Source organism: Macaca fascicularis, chromosome 17, assembly GCF_037993035.2.
Source record: "Macaca fascicularis isolate 582-1 chromosome 17, T2T-MFA8v1.1".
NCBI classification, from domain to species: Eukaryota; Metazoa; Chordata; class Mammalia; order Primates; family Cercopithecidae; genus Macaca; species Macaca fascicularis.
Window position 1 is genome coordinate 10,517,539 of NC_088391.1, and position 23,143 is coordinate 10,540,681.

The 23,143-nt window shown below is 47.4% G+C and overlaps 1 protein-coding gene across 2 annotated transcripts in view; it reads left to right on the forward strand.

The window, feature by feature from the left end:
- ALOX5AP (arachidonate 5-lipoxygenase activating protein) overlaps positions 1 to 22,587 on the forward strand; it is a 45,782-nt gene extending 23,195 nt beyond the window's left edge. For both annotated transcript variants that reach the window (XM_074021814.1, XM_005585588.5), the window contains 4 exons: positions 5,299 to 5,398; positions 9,317 to 9,387; positions 13,713 to 13,794; positions 22,105 to 22,587. In XM_074021814.1, the coding sequence (XP_073877915.1) occupies positions 5,299 to 5,398; positions 9,317 to 9,387; positions 13,713 to 13,794; positions 22,105 to 22,267 (416 nt within the window). In that variant the 3' untranslated portion in view covers positions 22,268 to 22,587. The remainder of the gene's footprint in view (positions 1 to 5,298; positions 5,399 to 9,316; positions 9,388 to 13,712; positions 13,795 to 22,104) is intronic.
- The last annotated feature ends 556 nt before the right edge of the window (positions 22,588 to 23,143 follow it).

Below are 23,143 nucleotides of genomic sequence, written 5' to 3' on the forward strand. Positions count from 1 at the left end.
TTGCATGGCTGGCCAGCAAGGAGACAGGAGTTGGGCTCAAATCTGTCTCCCCAATTTGGGGCTTAGGGCAAGTTTTAATTACATAGATGCATTTCTTATGAGTAGCAGGCAGAGAGCCTCCAGCTTCTCCAGCCAAGGTACCAGCAACTTGGACATGATGCAAACCTGGGAAGCACATACTGTATTTGGAGAAAGTGATTGGGGAGAAATGTGAGCTGAGGGGAGGGGCTCAGTGCCCCTGAGCTACACTTAGTGATGGCAGAGGAAGGATGTGGAGGCTGTTGTACATCTGCTCTGGTTGTAGGGGGAGCTGGCAGGCATTAGCAGTGTCCTCTTTCCCCCAAGAGAGGCAGGCTCCTCCAAGTTTTGGCGACATGATGGCCCTGCAGTCATAAGGATTTGTGAGCATAGTGCTAAGGAGGGAAATGGAGCTGCTGTTACTATTGCTGTTACTACCCCAACACATACACACACTCACAAGAAACCTCCCAAGCACCATATTGGAAGACTTTGCCATCCAACCTGGGGTTTGATAGGCTCTAGAAACAGAATCATAGACTCATGAAGTTCCCCCAAAGCAGGAATCTTCTTTATAGTAACCCTCACAGCTGCTTCTTCCTGAACACTACAGAGTTCAGAAAACTCACCACCTTCCAAGCTTGCCTTTCCAATTGTTGCATGGATTGAAAGCTTGCGTTGTGTGAAGAATGGTGCTTCCTGCGGTGCTTAGTATTATCTCATGTAATCTTTGCACCATTTAATCCTCGCACTCACCCACTCACGCAACTGCCTTTGCAGAGACTAGAGGGGTCACTGTAGGCTGACCTTTCCTTCACTGTACCTGTTTTGTTCCCTGCTTTAGTCCCCTGCACCCAGGACACTGCCTGGCAAAAAGACAGGTCTTTATAAGTGTATGCAAGTGAATAAAGAAATATATATTATTATTATTATTATTGAGTTTCACTCTGTCGCCCAGGCTGGAGTGCGGTAGTGCAATCTCAGCTGAGTGCAACCTCCGCCTCCCAGGCTCAAGTGATTCTTATGTCTCAGCCTCCTGAGTAGCTGGGACTACAGGCATGTGCCACCACGCCCGGCTAATTTTTGTATTTTTAGTAGAGACAGGGTTTTGCCATGTTGGCCTGGTTGGCCTCGAACTCCTGACCTCAAGTGATCCTCCTGCCTTGGCCTCCCAAAGTGCTGGGATTACAGGCATGAGCCCAGCCTAGAAATACATACTACATGATTTATTCCTGTTTTACAGATAAGCAAAGTGAATCATGGAGAATTTGGAGCGTGGGTTGAAAGTCCCAAGGTCAGGAGTCGTGAAGCTGGGATTAAAACCTAATCACCTGACTTTAGAGAGTAGACTCTTGCTCCATGCATATTGCCTCCAATTCATTCATTCAAGCACTCACTGTTCAAGAAGTTCTGTCTTATGCTGAGCTGAAATCTGCAGCCCTGTGCCTTTTATCCAGCAGTCCTGGTGCTGTTCCCTAAAATCACTTAGACTGTGCCTGCTCTTTCTGTGTTTACGGTGTCAGCTGTCACATCCCCCTCTTCAGCCTATCGTTTCTGGAGTCCCTTGCCATTGGGTCACCTCTCCTCTTCCTGTGTTCTTTCTAAGAACACCTATGCAGATAGGTGTCTTCTGTACAGGGAAGCTGTTCCTGAGATATGGACTCCAACTCTGTTAGAATAATCTACGTATGAGTTACTTTTTCCAGAACTGTGTGTCACTGCTGAGTCATAGGAACTCTGTGGTTAACTAAAATCTCAAGATCTCTTTATGTTTGTTGAGAAACTTATTTAACTTCTCTGGCCCTCAGTTTCCTTCACTGAGCAGTGGAGTGATTGATAACCTCCACATGTGGTTGCTGAAGGTCTTGCACAAGATGATATAAAGTAGCCAGCCGTGCCCACGTACAGCAGATGCTTCACAAGGGTTTGCAGCTATCTCTCTATCTAGGTCTTTGTCTCTCTCACACTTGTTCTGGCTTACTGCTAGCAGCTAGCTGCGATACGTGTGTTTATGGTCTTTGCATGCATTGTTTCTGTAGCATACTGCAGGATTACAAGAGGTTGGGGAGTGAGGGGGCGGTGAGGAGTAGACAAAGGCAGCCAACTCTTCCAAGTTATCTTAGAAGGAAGGAGAGGTAAACCCTAGTGGAATGTTGGACTGAGGCAGGTTTGTTTTTGTTTTGTTTAAAGGGTAGGGAAGATCTGTGGGTGTTTCCAGGATAAAGAAAAGGAGAGAAGATGATATTAAAGATTCTGGAAGTGGGAGAAGGAGCAATGAAATACAGACTTGAAGTCAGTGGCATGGACAGGGTCAAGATCGCAGGTAGAGGTCACAGCCTTAGAGAAAAGGAAGGGGCTTGGTTCTCTGAGCAAGGAGGGAAAGAAGAGAGGTAGATGCAGAGAACTACAGCGTGTCGTGCTGCTGGTTGCAGAAATAACCTCTGACTTTTAATACAGTCATCCCTCCGTATCCCTGGAGGATTGGTTTCAGGACCTCCCTTGGATACCAAAATTCATGGATGCTCAAGTCCCTGATATAAAATGGCATAGTATTTGCATTTAACCTACACACATCCTCCATATACTTTAAGTAATCTCTAGATAATCTCTAGATTACTTGTTTTGTCTTTATTTTATTTTTTTTTTTGAGATGGAGTTTCACTCTCGTCACCCAGGCTGGAGTGCAGTGGTGCAATCTCAGTTCACTGCAACCTCCGCCTCCTGGGTTTAAGTGATTTTCCTGCCTCAGTGTCCCGAGGAGCTGGGATTACAGCCCCCCCTCAACTCCCCCAACAACTGGCTAATTTTTGTATTTTTAGTAGAGACGGGGTGTCACCATGTTGGCCTGGCTGGTCTCGAACTACTGGCCTCAGGTGATCTACCTGCCTTGGCCTCCCAAAGTGCTGGGAATACAGGTATGAGCCACTGTGTGTGGCCTAGATTACTTATAATACTTGATAGAATGTAAATGCTATGTAAACCGTTGTTACACTGTATTGCTAAAAAATAGTAACAAGAAAAAAATCTATACATTTTCAGTATAGACAAAATGTTTTGTTTTGTTTTGTTTTGTTTGTTTTAATATTTTTGGTCAGTGGTTGGTTGACTCCAGGAATGCAGAACCTGCAGATACAGAAGGCTGATTATACTAGCCCTGTTTATGTGTTCAGAGGCAGGGAACACCATCTTGGGTTCTGGAAAGAAAACAATTAGGATCTTCTGTCATACTCTGGCAAAAACAGGTCTTTCCACAGGTGTATTAAACCCTATGGAACTGGCTGGGCCCAGTGGCTCACGCCTGTAATCCCAGCACTTTGGGAGGCCAAGGCGGGTGGATCACAAGGTCAGGAGATCGAGACCAGCCTGGCCAATATGGTGAAACCCCGTCTCTACTAAAAATATAAAAATTAGCTGGGTGTGAATGATGCACGCCTGTAGTCCCAGCTACTGGGGAGGCTGAGGCAGAAGAATCGCTTGAACGCTGGAGGCGGAGGTTGCAGTGAGCCGAGATCACGCCACTGCACTCCAGCCTGGGCGACAGAGTGAGATTCTGTCTCTTTAAAAAAAAAAAACCCGTGGAACTGATGAAATCCTTCGGGGAGCTTCACGGTGACAGCAAGAGGAGAAACACATCCCCATGTGACCCACAGAGTTTGAAGTCCCGGCTGCACTGCTCCCCAGCGGTGGGGTGAGTCTGGAAGGTCGCAGGGTTCTTACCCACAGAGTGGGAACAGTACTACCCACTGCAAAGAGTGGGTGCAAAACTCAGTGACAGAATACACGGCAAGTGCCCATCACATTGCCTGGGATGAGGTGGGCCCTTCCTTTATGCAAGAGACCCTACAGATACACTTAAAGTGGGCACATTCCTACAGAAGGAGTGTTATTTGTATCAAAAAGAAACACATGAAAGGCTTTTATTCCTATACATAATAAAGCACCCTTTTAATGTCTTTTTGAGGCAGATAATATGAAATTGATGAAAAGGAACCCTGTGGTTGGATCCCTGACAATCACATATATCCCCTTTTTCACTCTTGAAAAAGGAGTAAAGGAATAAAATAGAAAAGGAGAGAAGGGAGAGAGACCTTCACCCCCCCATCATCCAGTCTATAGTCAAACCCTCCAGACTGTGTCTCCTTGGCGTCTCTGACACCCCCACCGCCACCACCCCAGTCGACTCCTATCTTATCCCCCGTTCCTGGATCTGATTCTGCGAAGTGCCTGCTACACTAAACACAGGGTGGCTTTCTGATGACTACATTCCTCTGCTTAAACCTGTCAGTAATTCCTTGTTGTTCTCAGACAGAACTAAGTTCTGAATTTCTTCACACGGCTCTCAGCAAGGTCACAGTCACCCTGCTAGGCCCAGGTGCAAATCTCAATGGTCATCTTCTTAACCCCTGGCTCAGTTATTGCTTTGTCATTGGGGCTCACGCCCCCACCCTCTTGCATGCATCAAATGGCCCCTTACCATGCTCTTCTTTCGCCCATAGCTCAGCACACCGTATCATTTCAATTTATGTATTTTGCTTACTGTGGATGATCTGTTTCCTCCTCTGCTGCCCTCACCAGAGCATCAGTTTCTCAAACCAAGGCTCTTTGTTTTGTTCTTGGATGCAAGTTAAATGTCTGGCACGTGGCAAGTGGTCATAGACACATGTCATTGAAAGAACAATTCATCACCTCCCTGTTTGGCCTTGTCTGTGGTTCTACCAAATCCCACTTTCTCCCCAGCGCCCTCCATTCCCCCTCCTTGGCTGGACATTCTGAACCAAAACAGTTCTTTCCCCTGGACCTTCGCATATTCCGTTCTCCTAACATAGAGTGGCCCCTCTCCCTCCCTTTGCTTGGCTAATTTCTACTTGTTCTTCAGATTTTATCTTAGGTGTAATTCCCTCTAGGAATCCTTCTGTGACCCAACATGGAATTAAGTTGCCTCCTTTGACCCTGAAAGCACCGTGTACTCAATCTTATCTTGGCATGACTCGCTCTGCTGTGAGGAACACCTGCTTTCCTTGTTTGTCTATTCCTTTAGGCTGTAAGATCCTGGAAAGTGGGGGCCGTGCCTTGCTCACAACTGCGTTTCCAACACCAAACGCAGCGTTCAGTAGAGAGCAGCTGCTGAGTACATTTCTGCTAAATGACAGTTGATGGAGGACATTTAGGGCTGTTTGGAGGTCAAGTCAAGGAGGCGTTTAACATTCTAGTAAAACAAGGAAGTAACAGACTCCAGAACATGCCCACGATGAGCCAAATGCAAACCTTTTTTGTTGGCAGGATTCTTTGCCCATAAGGTGGAGCACGAAAGCAGGACCCAGAATGGGAGGAGCTTCCAGAGGACGGGGACACTTGCCTTTGAGCGAGTCTACACTGCCAAGTGAGTCTAAACCCTGATGTTGCTAACGGGGGGGGCAAGGGCAGGGGGGTCTCCTTCTAGGAGTGATGACACCCTTAATACCACAGGTCTGTCTGAGCCAACTTTCTGAGCGCCAGGGAGCTAAGGAAGGTTGGATTTCACCAGAGAGGCGTTGTGGACACCCTTCATCATCTTAGTGAGTGCTAGTGTCAAAAGAAAGGGAGTGGGGATATGGGGCGCGTTGGCGGAGTGAGGTGTGATCTCTGCAGCTTCAGAAAGATCAGAGAGAGTCATTTGATTAGGGAAGTTGACCTATTTCCTGTGGGGTTAGACCAGGGGTGTTACTGTGAACACCGGCCATGACTCACCAGTCGCCTTCAGAAGCCACAGGCAGGACACGCTGGTGACAGCCTTCAACTCACCTGCCCCTCGCTCTCCTGCAGGTGGAAGTCTGGAGGTGACACCAGTGCATTTTCTAACACAGGGGCTCCTTGAGCAACTAGAATAAGAACAAAAAGAATGGGGACATTACGCAGGTGCTTTCCCCCTCTCTCATTCTTTTCTTTGAATACAAAGGCTGTTTGAAAACACCCGAGCAGCTCCTAAAGATGGGTGGAATCTATTCAGGATGCAAATCCGAAGGAATGTTATTCAAATCCTCCTCTCTCCTTTGTGCAGAGTGTATTTCAAGGCTCAGCCAGCGGTAGGTGTGTTGGGGACTATGGACTACGGACTAGGGGCCTGTCATGGAGGAAGGCCTCATGCTAAGGGAGGAGCTGGCCTTCAGTTCCAGCCCACGAGCAACTTTGATGTCCCCAGAGATCCTTCCAAAGGGGGAGTCATGGTCACCCAAGAAAAATGCATTCAGAATGCCAAGAATGGGGCAAATGCAGGATAAAGATTCACACCGCAGGGCTGGAGTCCCTGGGCTCGCTGCTGGCACCATGGGAGGGAGGGTCCCCTTCAGGGGTACCATTGTTTTCCCGTGAATTAAACTGGCTTCAAGGGATCTCGACTGAACAGGCCTACATCACACTCACCGATATACTTTCTCTTCAGTCCTCCTCATCTAGGTATTTTTAATTGTTTCAGTGAGGTGTAGGCAGCGGGAATTGGAGGGAGCGTCTCCTCAGCTCCCTCCCTCCGCTCTGAAATTGCTGGGCCACTCTTGAACACATTAGTACGGTGGTCACAGTCTGATCGCCTGGCCCCTTGCCCTCTTTGGGCATTTTCCTTTCAGACAGTCCCTGAACACTCACAGTGCTGCTGCAGCGGGCCACCTAGGTCTCCCTCTTTCTGCATGCTCCCACCTGCTCTGGGCTCCACTCCCTTCTCCCAAGCACTTCTGTCCAGGGCTATTCCAGCAGTCCAAGCTCAAGGAAATCCTTTGCTAAACTGATTATAGAGAGGTTTCTATTTTAACATCTAGGCCTTCCATGTATTAATTCTCAGAATCAACTTAAGATGTTTAAAGGTGTGATTTAAGACATTTTAAAACCATTTGGAGGAGAGTACAGAAATTGTGTCGGTCGCTGTCAGCCTCTTTGCACCATCTGCAGAGAAAATTACTAGAGTCCCACCTCGGACATATCCACATGCAAGAGGTGCAAAGAAAGAGTCTCTGATGAAGCAAGGTCAAAACTTCTCCCCAGACGAAATCCAAAGCAAGCATTCCTACTGTGCTATATCAGTTTGGAAAGAGAAACTTCTGCCAGGTGACTGCATTCTCACTGGTCACATTGTGTTCCTATGGACTCCTCAGCTCAACCAGTTTGGAGAAGTTATGGTGCGATTTCACCGTATGTGGTTAGAAGTTAGGTTTCCGTTTGGCTGGCAATGAAGAAGAAATGGAGCAGGCCAGGCTGTGTAGTTTCTGCCATGTCCCCCCAGGAGTGAACAGCTCTAAGAAGCCATGGCACTCAGACCTGGCGTCACTGGTTGCCAGCCTCCAGATTGCAGAAGTGCCCTTTGGTTGGTGGCTGTGCTGTGTCATTTGGAAGTTCCACAGTCATTGTGGGGCTCCAGAGATGAAAAGTGTAAGAGGAGAGTGGAAGGTGCTTATTGCCGCTCGGGCATCCCCACTGTGTGGGTGCTTCAGCCCAGCCCTCAAAACCCACGGGTCTGTACACTCAACCTCCATGAGAGGGAAGGCGAAGGATGAGGGAGGGGAGAGCCAGCCATGGAAAGGTAGGAACTAAGCAGGCAGGGTGGTGAGTTTTCTGTAAGATAAAAATTGTCTGAATACTGCTGAGGTTCTGTTACAAAGACCGCTTCCTCCCTGGGCCAGCAGTGTATCTGTGTGCCTGTCTGGGTTGTAAAAAGGGCCAAAGATCAATGCAGCAGGCAGCTACATGCTGGCAAAAGCCAGAGGCAGCTGGTCTGTTCGCCTGTGTCAGGAAACCACTGGGAATAGGGTTGTGTGTTATTCTAGGAGAAAGTCGTCCCAGGAGCAGCTTCTCCAGGGGCATCCAGGAACACTGAAAAGGGTTGCAAGATGACCCATGAGGCTGCAGGAAGAAATAAAGCTTTACTCATTTTTAACATATACACGGACAGTAGTATGTGTATATAGTTTATATGCAAATATACTTGTTATAAGGTTGCATGCTCAAAACTTGGTTGATGGGGTGTGGGATCATAAATGTTTAGTGACCATGGCTATCAAGGAAAAATAGCATGAAGGACAAATGATACTGGTGGATTAAAGAGACAGATGCATGTATTTTTTAGCATAAAACACAACTGCTGACTGATAGAGATAGCTCAAGACTCTGGGGCAGCTGCTGAACAGATACCCCAGGCAGTGCGGCTCATCAGCTCAGACTTGGCCTTAATTAATGGGCTGTGCCTTCACCCATCTCTCACGAGGGCAGAGCTGAGTCAGGGTCTGAGAGCTAAAAGGAATTGGATCTGGACTCTGTTCACGTGTATATTTTAATTCTAATTAATTAATTTTTTTGAAAGACAGAATCACCCTCTGTTGCCCAGGCTGGAGTACAGTGGCACGATCTTGGCTCATTGCAACATCGGCCTCCCATGTTCAAGTGATTCTCCTGCTTCAGCCTCCTGAGTAGCTGGGATTACAGGCACATGCCCCCATGCCCGGCTAATTTTTGTATTTTTAGTAGAGACAGGGTTTCGCCATGTTGTCTAGGCTTGTCTTGAACTCCTGACCTTGTGATCCGCCTGCCTTGGCCTCCCAAAGTGCTGGGATTATAAGGTGTATTGTTTTAAGCCACTCAGTTTGTGGCCACTTGTTATAGCAGCAAGAGGAAACTCATACAATCATCATGTGAACTCACAGGAATATGGTGAGTTAAGAGAGGATGGGTGTAAAACATCCATGGTAGAGTGAGAACTCTCCAGGGAGTGAGGACTGTGTCCGGCACACAGTGATCGCCCTCTCAGTAAGCTAACTTTCTGAGCACCAGCTTTTTTGAATTGACCTTGGTGTCTTTAACGCTTGAAGATCACCTTTCTTTGCTCAGCCTGACTTGCCGACCTGGGCTGATTTGTTAGAAAAGCCCTGATCTGATAGAAAAGTTTCCTTAGTTGGGCTCTTCTCCCCCACCACCCTCACGCCAGTGTGGCCACATCCTCTGTCTGCATTGCTCACTCTTCAATTCCAAGAAGCACAGGTGCACTGCCAGGAACGGGAACCCTGCCAAAGGAATACATCAAGAAACCAAGTCTCCCTTATGCATCACCATAGGAACAGAGTTAATGGATTATGAACATGTGTTTGCTTTATACCATTGTTTGTTTCCCAGGTGGCAGCTGGCTGCCCCATCTTATTGGGCAGATATAAGTGGAATTATGAATGGGATTTATGTTTCATACATGATGATGATGATTAACTTCAACTTTCAGGTAATTTTCAGACCATATTGCAGTGACTTGGTATCTGATTGTTTTTCTCCTTATTTATTTATTCCGCAGCCAGAACTGTGTAGATGCGTACCCCACTTTCCTCGCTGTGCTCTGGTCTGCGGGGCTACTCTGCAGCCAAGGTAACTCAGACTTCCCTTTGTTCATTCTCCTTCTATAAAGTGCATCTCAAGGAGGTTCAAAGGGCAGGCTTTTTGTTGAAAGGACTTTGCCTGACCTCTGGCTCCCATCTGTGAAGCCCTGGAGAGGTGAGAGCCCTCGGGAGGCTGTGTTTCAGGCATGCTCTGCGCCCGTGCAGAGCGCGTGTGATAATGCATTGCTAATACTTGCTCCCTGGTGGCTGGTTGAGAGCTGCTGTGCTGACAAGGGTGGTTTAAGGCTAAATGTGACTCAGAATCCTTAAGCAGTGTTAGTTCAGATACAAGGGCATTATAAATGAGAGTGCCTGAGGGATCTATTCTGGGGCGGCTGTAACTGGGCTCTTCTGCTGATAAGCTTCCAGTATGGTGGCCCTCCTTCAGGCATGTTTCCATGGAGCCACGGGCTGGATGCCACATCCCTGGCCTTCCCAGGTTAGCAGCAGCCCACAGGCTTGACTTGAGCAAGTTGGAAATACAGATCAACTTCCAGAGTTGATTTAACATTGAGTGGAAATCAGTCATACTTTCGGTCCCCTTTCGGGGCCATGCCTGGCACTGTGCCTGGTGGCCGATCGGCATGAACTGGCCAGCTTCTGTGGCCCTGGAGGGCACAGGCAGAAAGGCCACACTGAGTCCCATGATGAACTATGTAAGACTTATTTTTGTCTCCCCGCTCTATAAAGTAGATAGAGTGGATCTTATGTCCCTTATTACCTTTCAGGATACTTTGATTCAGAGAGATGAAGTAACTTGCTTACAGCTACTCAGCTGGTGAATAACACAGGCAGAATGAGTGCCTGGGTCTTTTGGCTTAAAATTTTGGATTTTCACAAAGATCCTCTTACTTTATTCATTTACATAATAAATATATATTGAAGAGCTACTCTGTGCCAAGCCCTGAGCCTAGATATACAGTGATAAATAAAAGAGATGGCGGTGAAGCACAGGCCAGCTGGCAAGATGGACCACAGACGTCAGTGAATGAAGAAATGACAAGGGTGGGAAGCACCATGTGGGAAAAGAACTAAGTTCAGTGATAGAGAGCAGAGGTGAGGCGGCAGCAGAGACCACTTAAGGGACACCACGTGGCACTCCTTCTGTGCTGAGAAGGCTGTCAGTAAGCTCACCATTTATTTCCTATTTTCTATCCTGAGTTAAATAGGAAATATGTCTCGCATTACTCAAAAAATCAAGTCGGCCGGGCGCGGTGGCTCAAGCCTGTAATCCCAGCACTTTGGGAGGCCGAGATGGGTGGATCACGAGGTCAGGAGATCGAGACCATCCTGGCTAACACAGTGAAACCCCATCTGTACTAAAAATACAAAAACTCAGCCGGGCGAGGTGGCAGGCGCCTGTAGTCCCAGCTACTCGGGAGGCTGAGGCAGGAGAATGGCGTGAACCCGGGAGGTGGAGCTTGCAGTGAGCTGAGATCCGGCCACTGCACTCCAGCCTAGGTGACAGAGCGAGACTCCGTCTCAAAAAAAAAAAAAAAAAAAAAAAAAAAATCAAGTCAAACTATGCTCTTACTAGGAGTTATGGTTCTTTTTATGTCTTAGATGATGCTTGATCCAGATGAATGTGGACTTGCTGTAGCCAGATAAATACAATGGGAGTTTGAAGGTGTTTCGTAGCCCTGGAAATATGTATTTCCTGTCAAAACAAGCTTTGTCATTGCCAGCAGACAAAATCATCAGTAAACCTTGGTTGATAATCATGATTTCTTTTTTTTTTTTTTTGAGACGGAGTCTCGCTCTGTCGCCCAGGCTGGAGTGCAGTGGCGCGATCTCGGCTCACTGCAAGCTCCGCCTCCCGGGTTCACGCCATTCTCCTGCCTCAGCCTCCCGAGTAGCTGGGACTACAGGCGCCCACAACCGCGCCCAGCTAATTTTTTGTATTTTTAGTAGAGACGGGGTTTCACCGTGGTCTCGATCTCCTGACCTTGTGATCCGCCCGCCTCGGCCTCCCAAAGTGCTGGGATTACAGGCGTGAGCCACCGCGCCCGGCTGATTTCTTATGTATAAATAGATTGTAGAATTTTTTTGAGCAGAAAGGAAACCCAAAGATAATTCTAGTGCAAATCCCTCACTTCATAGAGCAGAAGCTCAAGTCCCAGAGGAACCATGGCTTGCACGAACGTCAGAATTTCAGAGCCTGGATTTATACCCTCCTGGTGCCGGCAGCCCACTTCCCTGCAGGAGGCACTCACCTTCCTTGCACAGGGGTTTGAGTACGGTCATTTTCCACCCATAATCTCTGATAGCTCATGTTCAATTGGGTTCCCATTGAAAGAAAAATGGACCAGTAAGTTAGAGCAGAATCATTCAGATGGTACAACATAGGAAAAACTTTGCCCAACGCAAATCATGATTGTGACAGTCTTGCACTTTTTAGAGAATAGCATGGGCCGGGCACAGTGGCTCACGCCTGTAATCCCAGCACTTTGGGAGACCGAGGCAGGCGGGTCACTTGAGGTCGGGAATTCAAGACCAGCCTGACCAACATGGAGAAACCCTGTCTCCACCAAAATTAGCTGGGCGTGGTGGTGCATGCCTGTAATCCCAGCTACTCGGGAGGCTGAGGCAGGGGAATCACTTAAACCTGGGAGGCGGAGGTTGCGGTGAGCCAAGATAGCACCATTGCACTCTAGCCTGGGCAACAAGAGTGAAACTCCGTCTCTAAATAAATAAATAAATAAATAAGAATGAAAGCCGAAACTCACAGTTTCTCTTTTGCTTTGATTTTTTTTATCTACCAGATAACAGTAGTATTTTGGAAGGCAGGAGGAATTGTGGAAAGAAATGGGTTTTGGGGAGTGGCTGATTGGAGGCAAATCCAAGGACTCTCATTGCTGGTGTGTGACTCCAGGCTGTTACTCAGCTTTTCCAAGCCTCAGTTTCCTTATTGTAAAACAGACCCATGGTCTAGCTAGTAGCATTCCTATGGTGAGTGAAATAATATGTATAAAACTCCTGACACAGTGCTTGGCATATACCAGATTGAGCCATGTAAAATTGCCAATATCTGACTATTTATGACCTACAAAAACAGCATTTCATATGATTCCGCCTAACAACTGAAGCGTGATAAATATTATTGATAATGTGGGTGGTGGTGATAAAGTTTTGTAATCAGAAAGACCTGGTTTCAAATTCCACCCCTTCACTGCCCTGACTAATTTTCATTCATTTGACAAATATTATTTTGAAAACCCCTATGTGCCAGGCACTATGCCAGGCTCAGAGATGGTCTAGAAAGAAGACAGATGTCCTCATGGCTCTTGTGGCCTGAGCCTAAATTTCCTCATCTGTCAGACGGTGACAGTAACACACTCCTTACCAGCGAGCTGGGAGGATTGGAGACTCAAGTTCCTCAAACGCCAGGAGCACTGCGGCAGGTGAAAAGGATTCCCTCAATGGCAGCAGTTTGTAAACGGCTTTTATATCTGTGGCTCCAGATAACATGAGTTCCAGCTGAGTTAACTCCCAGCGCTAAGCCTTCAGGACTTCACAGAGTTATTGGGGTGCTGCTCCAGGCAGTTTCCCAAAAGGCTAGAATGCAGAGGGAATCTCCTTCCCTAGAGATCTTTTCTAAACGGTAACTGTTGGTTCAGGAAAGATTAAAACATTGTGCTGCTGGGAGGCTCAGGGGTGAAGGGTGTACTTTTAAGAGAACCAGTTTCAGAGCTGGGTTCAGGGTTTAAGCCCTACCCTCTGCCCCCTTTTACCAGCTGACAGCCTCATGCAAGCCTGGTGGACCACCTGAACCCACGTTTCTGCATCTGGAAATAGAAATGTGGGTACTAGTTATGTTGAAAGGACTCATGTTAGATGATGGCTACGCAAATACCTTGTAAACCAGGGGTGTCCAATCTTTTGGGCTCTCTGGACCACACTGGAAGAAGACTTGTCTTGGGCCACACATAAAATACACTAACCCTATTGGTAGCTGATGAGCTAAAGGAAAAAAAGTCGCAAAAAAAAAAAAAATCTCATAATGTTTCTAAGGAAGTTTATGAATTTGTGTTGGGCTGTATTCAAAGCCATCCTGGGCCATGTGTGACCCACAGACTGCGGATTGGACAAGTTTGTTGTAAACAATGCCATGATGCCGGCATAAGGTCATTATCATCAGTATTAGGAAGGTTCTCGGGTTTCCTCTAGCCCTTGGGCTTTTTTTCTGAAGTGCGCATGTCCTCTGCTAGATTTTGTGACCAACGTTGATTGCCTAATGACTATGCTAAAATTGGGCTAACGGCATGTTTTTGGTGGCTACGAAACTGATACAGGTGTTTTCATTTCTCCACTTAGTTCCCGCTGCCTTTGCTGGACTGATGTACTTGTTGGTGAGGCAAAAGTACTTTGTCGGTTACCTAGGAGAGAGAACGCAGAGGTAGGTAATGGGGACTACTAAAGAACTGTGGAGTGATTCCTGATTTTCGAGCAGGAAGAGTGATAATTCAAAACAATATTTTACTAGATTCATGGCTCTGTAGCATCCCCTTGGGTGGGAGGGGGAAGGCTGACTAGGACCTTTGATCCTTCTCTCCCTGAGCTTCGAAGACCGAAAATACAGCTGGGGGACTTGCCCAGTTTTCTCATTAAGCAATTCCTCTGCATGGTGTTGACTTTCAAAGGGTGCTTCAGTGTTGTTTGTTGCACGTGCCTTGCAGTCCCACACCCTACACTCCCGCCTTGCAGAGTCTGGCGCTGGAATGACTTTTTATGTCTGGGTTCCCAGGCCTCTTGGGAGTGAAACATTTGACTGTTTGTCTAGAGAAATGAGAACGAACGCTTGCACCTTGTGATAAGTTGTCCTGAGGAACAGATCTTCCAGGGGCCAGCAGAAAGAACGTTGGGAAAATAAGATGCAGACATGACGGCCGGGTGCGGCAGCTCACGCCTATAATCCCAGCACTTTGGGAGGCTGAGGTGGATGGATCACCTGAGGTCGCGAGTTCGAGACCAGCCTGGTCAACATGGTGAAACCCCGTCTCTACTAACAAATATACAAAAAATTAGCCAGGCATAGTGGTGGGCGCCTGTAATCCCAGCTACTCGGTAGGCTGAGGCAGGAGAATCGCTTGAACCCAGGAGGTGGAGGTTGCAGTGAGCCAAGATTGCACCACTGCACTCCAGCCTGAGCAACAAAAACAAAACCTCATCAAAAAAAAAAAAAAAAAAAAAAAAAGATGCAGACATGAGACTGTGAAACTGACCAGCATCACCATTGCATTGTTTATAGATGTTGCCAGACAGAAAGCTCCAAAGCAGCACAGTACCTTCCTGACACCTGGATTAGGAAATCTAGATTTTAGTAAAATAAATGCTGATACTTACAGAAGAAATGTTGGAGTTAGAGTATGCCATCAGTTCCTTAGAGATTGCAATTCCTAATGCACTAGTAGGGGTCCAGGTGCCAGGAACGCGTTCTGCGAGGCTGCTGCCCCAGGTGCCGACCCCAGCCTTCCACACCATTTTCCTTCCTTTTCTATGTTCACAGCTGCTCTGTCTTTTACAATAGCACCCCTTTCTAGTGGCTAATGGGCTCTATGATTAGATAGCATCCTTCAGTAGCGAGAAAGGCAGTGACATCCTGGGGAGGTCAGCGGGTGAAAGCGCTATATCTGGAAAACCTGAGAGCCTGTGAAGCTCAAGGACTTGACAGGGTTAGACCACGAGCCGGGCTGCAGCTGGAAAAAGAATGACTGTTCTTTTGGCAGATCCTTCCCTGTGCCATCTCTTTCTTCATTCCTCTCTAGTAGCATTCTTATTTATCCTCTAAAACCACAATTCCATTATCTCTCCTATTCTTATCAACACTGCCCTAAATGATATTCTTTATTCTCTTTTGCCCTGGAAAACCTCTATCATGCCTTTTCCCATGTGATTACCTTGTTAAGAGTGGGGGTGGAATGTCTAGCAATGAAATAAGAGGGTCTTCTCTTTTGCCTGGCTCCCTATGCAGCCCTATCTTACCCCTCGCAGAGTCCCAGGGATGTGGCTCAGTCACTGCTCCTCTCTTCATCTGTCACCACTTGCTTAAGATCCTACAGCTGCTTTAATTCCGAGACAATCTGCAGAGCATGACAAAATTTGTCCACCTACCCACATGTCCTTTTAACTTTAAAGGTTTTACTAACTGATTCCTATTAGGGAACGAACAGAGGTGGCAAAAATAAACAATAGAAGATTGGTTTACAAGAAATCTTTAAAATAGTAGATTTCTTCAGACCTCATTGAAATATAAACGGCCTGACTTCTTATGTCCCTCCCTGGTCTCCCGCTTTAGATGATAAGAAGATCCCGCCAGCCCCGTAACCCACTGTGTGCATGGGTTCAAGATCCCCTTCTTCTCCCCTGTGGATGTGGTAGGCTTTACTGATGAATCATGGTGCTCTTTCTTGCAGAGACCAAAACTGGCCTCAGAGTCCTTCTTAACACAGATACTGCTTAACACAACCGCTCTGAGTAGTTGTCATCTGTAGAAGTAATAGATACTAGAAGAAATGTCTAAGCCTAATCTAGACCAAAATACGGCCTGATATAGATGTAAGCCAGAGGGGCTCTATGGTTAAATGCAAGGAGATTTTCAATCCTGCCTTCTAGAAGCTACTTGTTGAGAGCTTCTTCAGTTAGGCCCACCTCCTCCCCAGGTCCCCCTTCTGCTCCTGGACTATGTCACACTTGGAATCTGCAGACACCTAATGCCCTTGGGACCTGCTTTAGTTCTTGACCTCACCAACTGAGGAGGAATTGCTTGATGAGATTCTTCCCCTGGAATTTCTCTCTTGGACCCCAGATGGTCCTTTGCCCCTTTCCAGAAGTTGCTTCAGCCCTGTCCACTTTGGAAGTTCAGTGTCATCCTTGGTCCAGTGGGCAGGGAAGACACTGCATAATGTATGCCCCAGTCTGAGCTTCTTCCTTCAGGCTTCAGGCTGCCCTGCGAGGATTTTGTAGTTCCCTTTTTAATGCCCTCAAGAAGTTTCTGGCTCTTATTTTCAGTCCTTCATCTTACTCTCTGACCCCTTCCTCTATCCTGTTTAGTTCACCTGTAGCAGTTACTACCCAGCAGTTAACTGAACCCAGTTCATTTCTTTTCTTTTCTTTGTTTTCTTTTTTCTCTTCTCTTTTCCCCTTCCCTTCCCTCCCCTCCCTCTCCCTTTACTTCACCTCACCCTTCACTCCCTTCACTTCCCTCCCCTCCCTCCCTCTCCCTTCACCTCACCTCACCTCATCTCACCTCACCTCATCTCACCTCACCTCACCTCATCTCACCTCACCTCACCTCATCTCACCTCACCTTACATAGAGTCTTGCTCTGTTGCCCAAACTGGAATGCAGTGGCCTGATCTTGGCTCACTGCAACCTCCACCTCTTCCCAGGTTCAAGTGATTCTTGTACCTCAACCTCTTGAGTAGCTGAGACTACAGGCGTGCACCACCACACCCAGCTAATTTTTTGTATTTTTAGTAGAGATAGGGTTTTGCCATGTTGGCCAGGCTGGTCTCGAACTGCTGAACTCAAGCAATCTGCCAGCCTCGGCCTCCCAAAGTGCTGGGATTATAGGCATGAGCCACCCATGATGCCCAGCCTGAATCTTGGTTTCTTCCTCATTCATTTAAGCTATCACCTGGGCCCAAACTCAATGGCACCTGGCACCAACTGGCAACTGACTCTTAGCCTTTTATCACCTACCTTCCCCAGCAGGCACTAGGTTGCTCCCTCTTCCTATCCCTCAGAGTCCTGTCCTCAGTCGGGGCTCCCACTGATCCTCTTGGCAATTTGAAGTTCTCAGCTCAACGGTGGGTGGGCAATGACTGCCAACTCTTGAGGCCAGTGAACTCAGGTTACCCTACTCCTCCTTCTCCTTAGTTGCTCACTCACTCCTCATTCACTCAACATTCATTCAGTAGATATTTGCTCCCTGCTTTGTGCCAGGTACCAGGTCAGTTGCTGAAGGAATAACAGTGAACATAACAGAGCCTTTGTCCCCAAGGAGACCCAAGGTGTCTCCTAGAGCCAGGGGCACATTGCAAGACCAAAAATACTCAACTCACCAAAATAATCATAGACCTAGTTCTCAAAACGTAAGAAGACTGATTCCTTGCTGTCATTTCTCCTCCTCAGCATCAATGTTCTAGAGTCTGTGGGCCTCCAAGTGTGGAGTATGGTCATACTTCACCAGAGTTTGAGGAGAAACATTCTTCTTTTGGAAGGCCGGGGAGCATAGATGGATATCAAGGCTGCTGTTTCTAAAAGTGAAACCCGCCAAACAACAGTATTAGAATCATCTGTGGTGCTTTTGAAAGACACAGATTCCTGGGCCCCATCCCAGACTTATGAATCAGAATCTCTGCCAGAGGAAGCCTGAACATTCGCATTCTCAGATGATTCTGCATTCTCAGAGAACACATTCTTTTTTTTTTTTTTTTTTTTTTTTTTTTTGAGACGGAGTCTCGCTGTGTCACCCAGGCTGGAGTGCAGTGGCCCGATCTCGGCTCACTGCAAGCTCCGCCTCCCGGGTTTACGCCATTCTCCTGCCTCAGCCTCCGAGTAGCTGGGACTACAGGCGCCCGCCACCATGCCCGGCTAGTTTTTTGTATTTTTAGTAGAGACGGGGTTTCACCATGTTAGCCAGGATGGTCTCGATCTCCTGACTTCGTGATCCACCCGCCTCGGCCTCCCAAAGTACTGGGATTACAGGCTTGACCCACCGCGCCCGGCCTAGAGAACACATTCTTTAGGTGATTCTTATACACACTGGAGTTTGGGAATCGCTGAAGCCTGTTCTCTTCTCTTTTCTGAGAAATGATTCATTCACTTCAGAAATATTTGTGGAGGTCCTGATTTATTGGATATTTGTGGGTGGGCAGAGGAGAAATATCTTGTCCTCATAGAGCTTACAATTTTTATTTTCTTTAGAGGTCACCAGGCTTAAAGTGAGACTTCCCTAAGTTCTGAAAAGAACAGAATTGTAAAACAAGAAGGGACTGTCGTGTTTTCTGTTCCTACCTCATATTTTGTACACATTAAGAACCTGGGGTGGGAAGTGGGAGAGGGGTGGTGACTGGTGGGGGGCCACAGAGAGCTGAGGTGGGGTGGTCTCGAACTCCTGAACTCAAGCAATCTGCCAGCCTCGGCCTCCCAAAGTGCTGGGATTATAGGCATGAGCCACCCACGACGCCTGGGTGGAACTCAGGGCTCTGGGTGCATGGGCGCCCTCATCTCCCACACCACGGCACCTCATCCTAGGAGTGGTTAGCACCTTTGAGATGGGAATTGTTTAGCAGGATGCTTTTCTGTTTTCATGTAAGTTTACGCTGCCTGTGGAGGGCACAGCTGTTTCAAAACTAATAGCCAAATCCTAGTCTCTAAAGTCTGAAGGCATCCTTAGGAAGTCACTGCAGTGCAAAGCGCTGGACTCTGGCCTCACACAGGCAGGTCTGAACACCTACGTTGCCTCTTGCTGGCTGTGGGACCCGAGGCGAATCGCGCAAGCTCTCTGCTCTGTTTGCCTAGATGGAAAATAGGTTCACAATATGCCCCCATAGGATGGCTGTGAGAATTGAAGGAAGTCCCAACAGATGCTTAATAATTTAATTCTGACCTTCCTCAGTCATTTAGAATTATGTACCAACTTTTAGAAACAATGAAAGATTAGTGAGTCTTCTGTGGTTGGTATAAAAAAAAAAAAAAAAGAAAGAGGTATCTTGCTTGTTCAAGGGCTAATGACCCTGGTGTGCCCTGTCTCGGCCCCCAAGCTCTTCCTTCCCTGCTCACAGCATTTCAGATTCTCCGCAGCTTGGCCTGAGCCTGGGGCAGGTTCAGCATCTGGCCACCATGCTCACTTGCCACAGCGGTGGCCCCATCTCCAAACCTGAGATACTTAAAGGTACAGCTAATGACGTGCCCGACCTGGGGTCACATTCCCTGAGCCCTGCAGACGAGGGAGCAGGAAGCTGAGCTTTTATCTTCCACACCCTGTGCACGGCCTGGGAAGAGTTAAAGCACCCCAGTCCTAATGCTGCGGGGACCACATGCCCTGAGACCTTGGAAAAATCCTACCTGAATTGAGGAACACCACTATTTCATCAGGAGGCGCGGCCATTTCATTTTTCACTTCGGTTTTATCTTGAGCGTAAAACAGCTTCGCAAATCACTTTTTCTTGTTTCTGTAATGAGCATATGGTGGACTCATTCGTGTGATAAATCTGAGCCACCACGATATTTGACTTTTCACAATTTAATTTATCTGAACCCTCTATTCTCTGGCTAAAAAATATCCCTTACTTGGACTTCTTTATATTATTTTCACTTCCCTTACCAGCACTACCAGGGGGCTCTGTACTCATCTGCTGGGGCCGCCATAACAAAGTACTGCAGCCCGGGGGGCTCAAGCTACAGAATTTATTCTCTCACAGTCCTAGAGGTTAGAAGTCCAAGATCAAAGTGTGGGCTGGGTGGGTTTCTCCTGCGGCCTCTCTTCTTGGCTTGAACAGGGCCACCTTCTCCCTGTGTCTTCACGTTGTCTTCCCACTGAGCATGTCTGTGGCCAAATCTCCTCTTTTAAGACCCCAGTCATACTGGAGGAGGGTCCCCCCATATGAGTTCATTTTACCTTAATTATCTCTAACACCCTGTCTCCAAATACAGTCCCATTCTGAGGAACTGAGGGTAAGGATTCAACATATGAATTTTGGAAGGGACCTAATTCAGCCCACAACACCCTCTTTTGGGATGTTTATTTTCCCCCGTAAGGAGCTAGTAAAGATGTCTTATCTCATGAACATAACTGAACAGGAAAACAGGGAGAGAATGAAGCTGGCCAAGGAACAGGGCTGGTGTCAGCTAGCAGTGCTTTTCCCATGTGAGTGGGTCCCACAGGGAGCTTGTTAAAATGCAGATGCTGATTCATTAGGTTCCAGAGGGACCTGAGATTTCCCATTTCTGACAAACTTCCAGTGGGGGCTGATGCTGCTGGTCCATGGACCATACTTTGAGTAGCAAGTAGCTTGATACGTAATGGCTGCGTGAGTTTCAGACCCCTGCTGTAGAAAAATTATGAGTTGGCTGGGCATGGTGGCTCACGCCTATAATCCCAGCACTTTGGAAGGCCGAGGTAGGCAGATCACCTGAGGTCAGGAGTTCGAGATCAGCCTGGCCAACATGGTGAAACCCCGTCTCCACCAAAAATACAAAAATTAGCTGGGCGTGGTGGCAGGCGCCTGTAATCCCAGCTACTCAGGAGGCTGAGGCAGGAGAATCGCTTGAACCCAGGAGGCAGAGGTGCCAGTGAGCTGAGATCGTGCCACTGCACTCCAGCCTGGGCAATAGAGCTTGACCCAGTCTCAAAAACAAAACAAAACACATAAATGATAAATTATGAGTTATATTATGAGCATATAGGGTGCCTTTCAAATTGATAAGATTTCTAATATTAAACCTGTGGATGCCAAATGCTGCTCTCTCTGATTATGGCAGGAAACGGCACTTGGCAGCATGAAGTTAGCTGCTGGGCTGAGCTGGCTCATCTCGTTGTGCGGTCCTGATTGTCTAAGGGCGCCTTCCCGAGATCTTTACTAACAACCTCCTGAGTCATTTGGACTTTCCCAACCTGTTAGCACCACTCAATGGGCCAGACATGGCGGCAGTCAGAGGAGGGCTCTGCAGAGGGAGGGCAGACGCAGGGTGGCCTCTGCGTGCCATTAGGAGGTCACATCTCACTGGTGGATGCAGTTTAGGATTTAGTGCCTTGGAGAGAAGGATAGATTGTGTTAAAACATGTCTCCACTGGGCGTGGTGGCTTACGCCTATAATCCCAGCACTTTAGGAGGCCGAGGTGGGTGGATCGCCTGAGCTCAGAAGTTCAAGACCAGCCTGGCCAACATGACGAAACTCCATCTCTACTAAAATACAAAAAGTTAGCTGGGCGTGGTGGCACATGCCTGTAGTTACAGCTACTTGGGAGGCTGAGGCATGAGAATCACTTAAACCCAGAAGGCGGAGCTTGCAGTGAACCGAGATTGCACCACTGTACTCCAGCTTGGGCTACAGAGTGAGACTCTATCTCAAAAACAAACAAACAAACAATAGCAATAACAACAAAAACCAACTCTCTCTCTCCACTCAGAAATGCAAGGGCCTGTCTCCCATTGCTGGGTGCCCAGCTCTCATGAATGTAAACATGAATTACTCCAGGCAGCCTCAGGAGAATAAAATGAGCCCTCAGATGCCGAAGCACCTTTCAGATTCCACCGGTTTTATCAGCTCATTTAAACTTCACTTCTAACACAGTCCTGCATTACACACGTGTCTGTCCTTAGGGGCAGCTGCAGAGAGGGTCTTAATGGTCCTAATGCTCAGTGAGGATGCCCAGTGATCAACAGAACCTGCCACCTTCAGGCCATCAGGGAGCTCTGGAGTTAAGGAAATCATGAGAGCACAGGGAGGCGGGTACAGTAAAGCCCTCGCAGTAATGGGTTTTGAGGTCTAGGCTCTCTTCGCTTGAAATAAGTCCAATGGCTAGTAATAGCTGAGACACTTCCATCCTTCGTGTGAAGTAAATGGGAAAATGGAGCACTGTTGAGTCCAGGGAGCTGTAATTTAAACCCCATGTATCTAAAAGGGGTAACATTTTTGTGTGTGTGAAATTGGTGTCATTTGCACTGCATCTACAGTTTTCTTTTTCCTTCTCTTCCAGCACCCCTGGCTACATATTTGGGAAACGCATCATACTCTTCCTGTTCCTCATGTCCGTCGCTGGCATATTCAACTATTACCTCATCTTCTTTTTCGGAAGTGACTTCGAAAACTACATAAAGACGGTCACCACCACCATCTCCCCTCTACTTCTCATTCCCTAACTCTCTGCTGAATAAGGGGTTGGTGTTCTCATCTAATCAATACCTACAAGTCATCATAATTCAACTCTTGAAAGGATTCGACTTCTCTTTAGATGGCTGTAAATCTATTGGCCATCTGGGCTTCACAGCTTGAGTTAACCTTGCTTTTCCGGGAACAAAATGATTTCGTGTCAGCTCCGCCCCTTGAACATGACCGTGGCCCCAAATTTGCTACTGCCATGCATTTCATTTGTTTCCTCACTTATCCTGTTCTCTGAAGATGTTTTGTGACCAGGTTTATGTTTCCTTAAAATAAAATGCAGAGACATGTTTTAAGCTGATAGTTGAGGGGTTTTGTTAATGGCTTTCGGGGGATGTATCTCTATACCAACAAACAACTAGTTTGTTTTCCTCAAACTAAATGATAATATTAAAAATACACATCCTGGCCGGGCGTGGTGGCTCACGCCTGTAATCCCAGCACTTTGGGAGGCTAAGGCGGGCAGATCACGAGGTCAGGAGATCGAGACCATCCTGGCGAACATGGTGAAACCCTGTCTCTACTAAAAAAACAAAAAAATTATCCAGGCATGGTGGCGGGCGCCTGTAGTCCCAGCTTCTAGGGAGGCTGAGGCAGGAGAATGGTGTTAACCCGGGAGGTGGCGGAACTTGCAGTGAGCAGAGATTGAGCCACTGCACTCCAAGCCTGGGTGACAGAGCGAGACTCCGTCTCAAAAATAAATAAATAAATAAAACCACATCCTGGCCAGGTGTGTGGTGGCTCACACCTGTAATCCCAGCACTTTGGGAGGCCAAGGCAGGTGGATCACTTGAGGTCAGGAATTCAAGACCAGCCTGGCCAATATGGTGAAACCCTGTGTGTATTAAAAATACAAA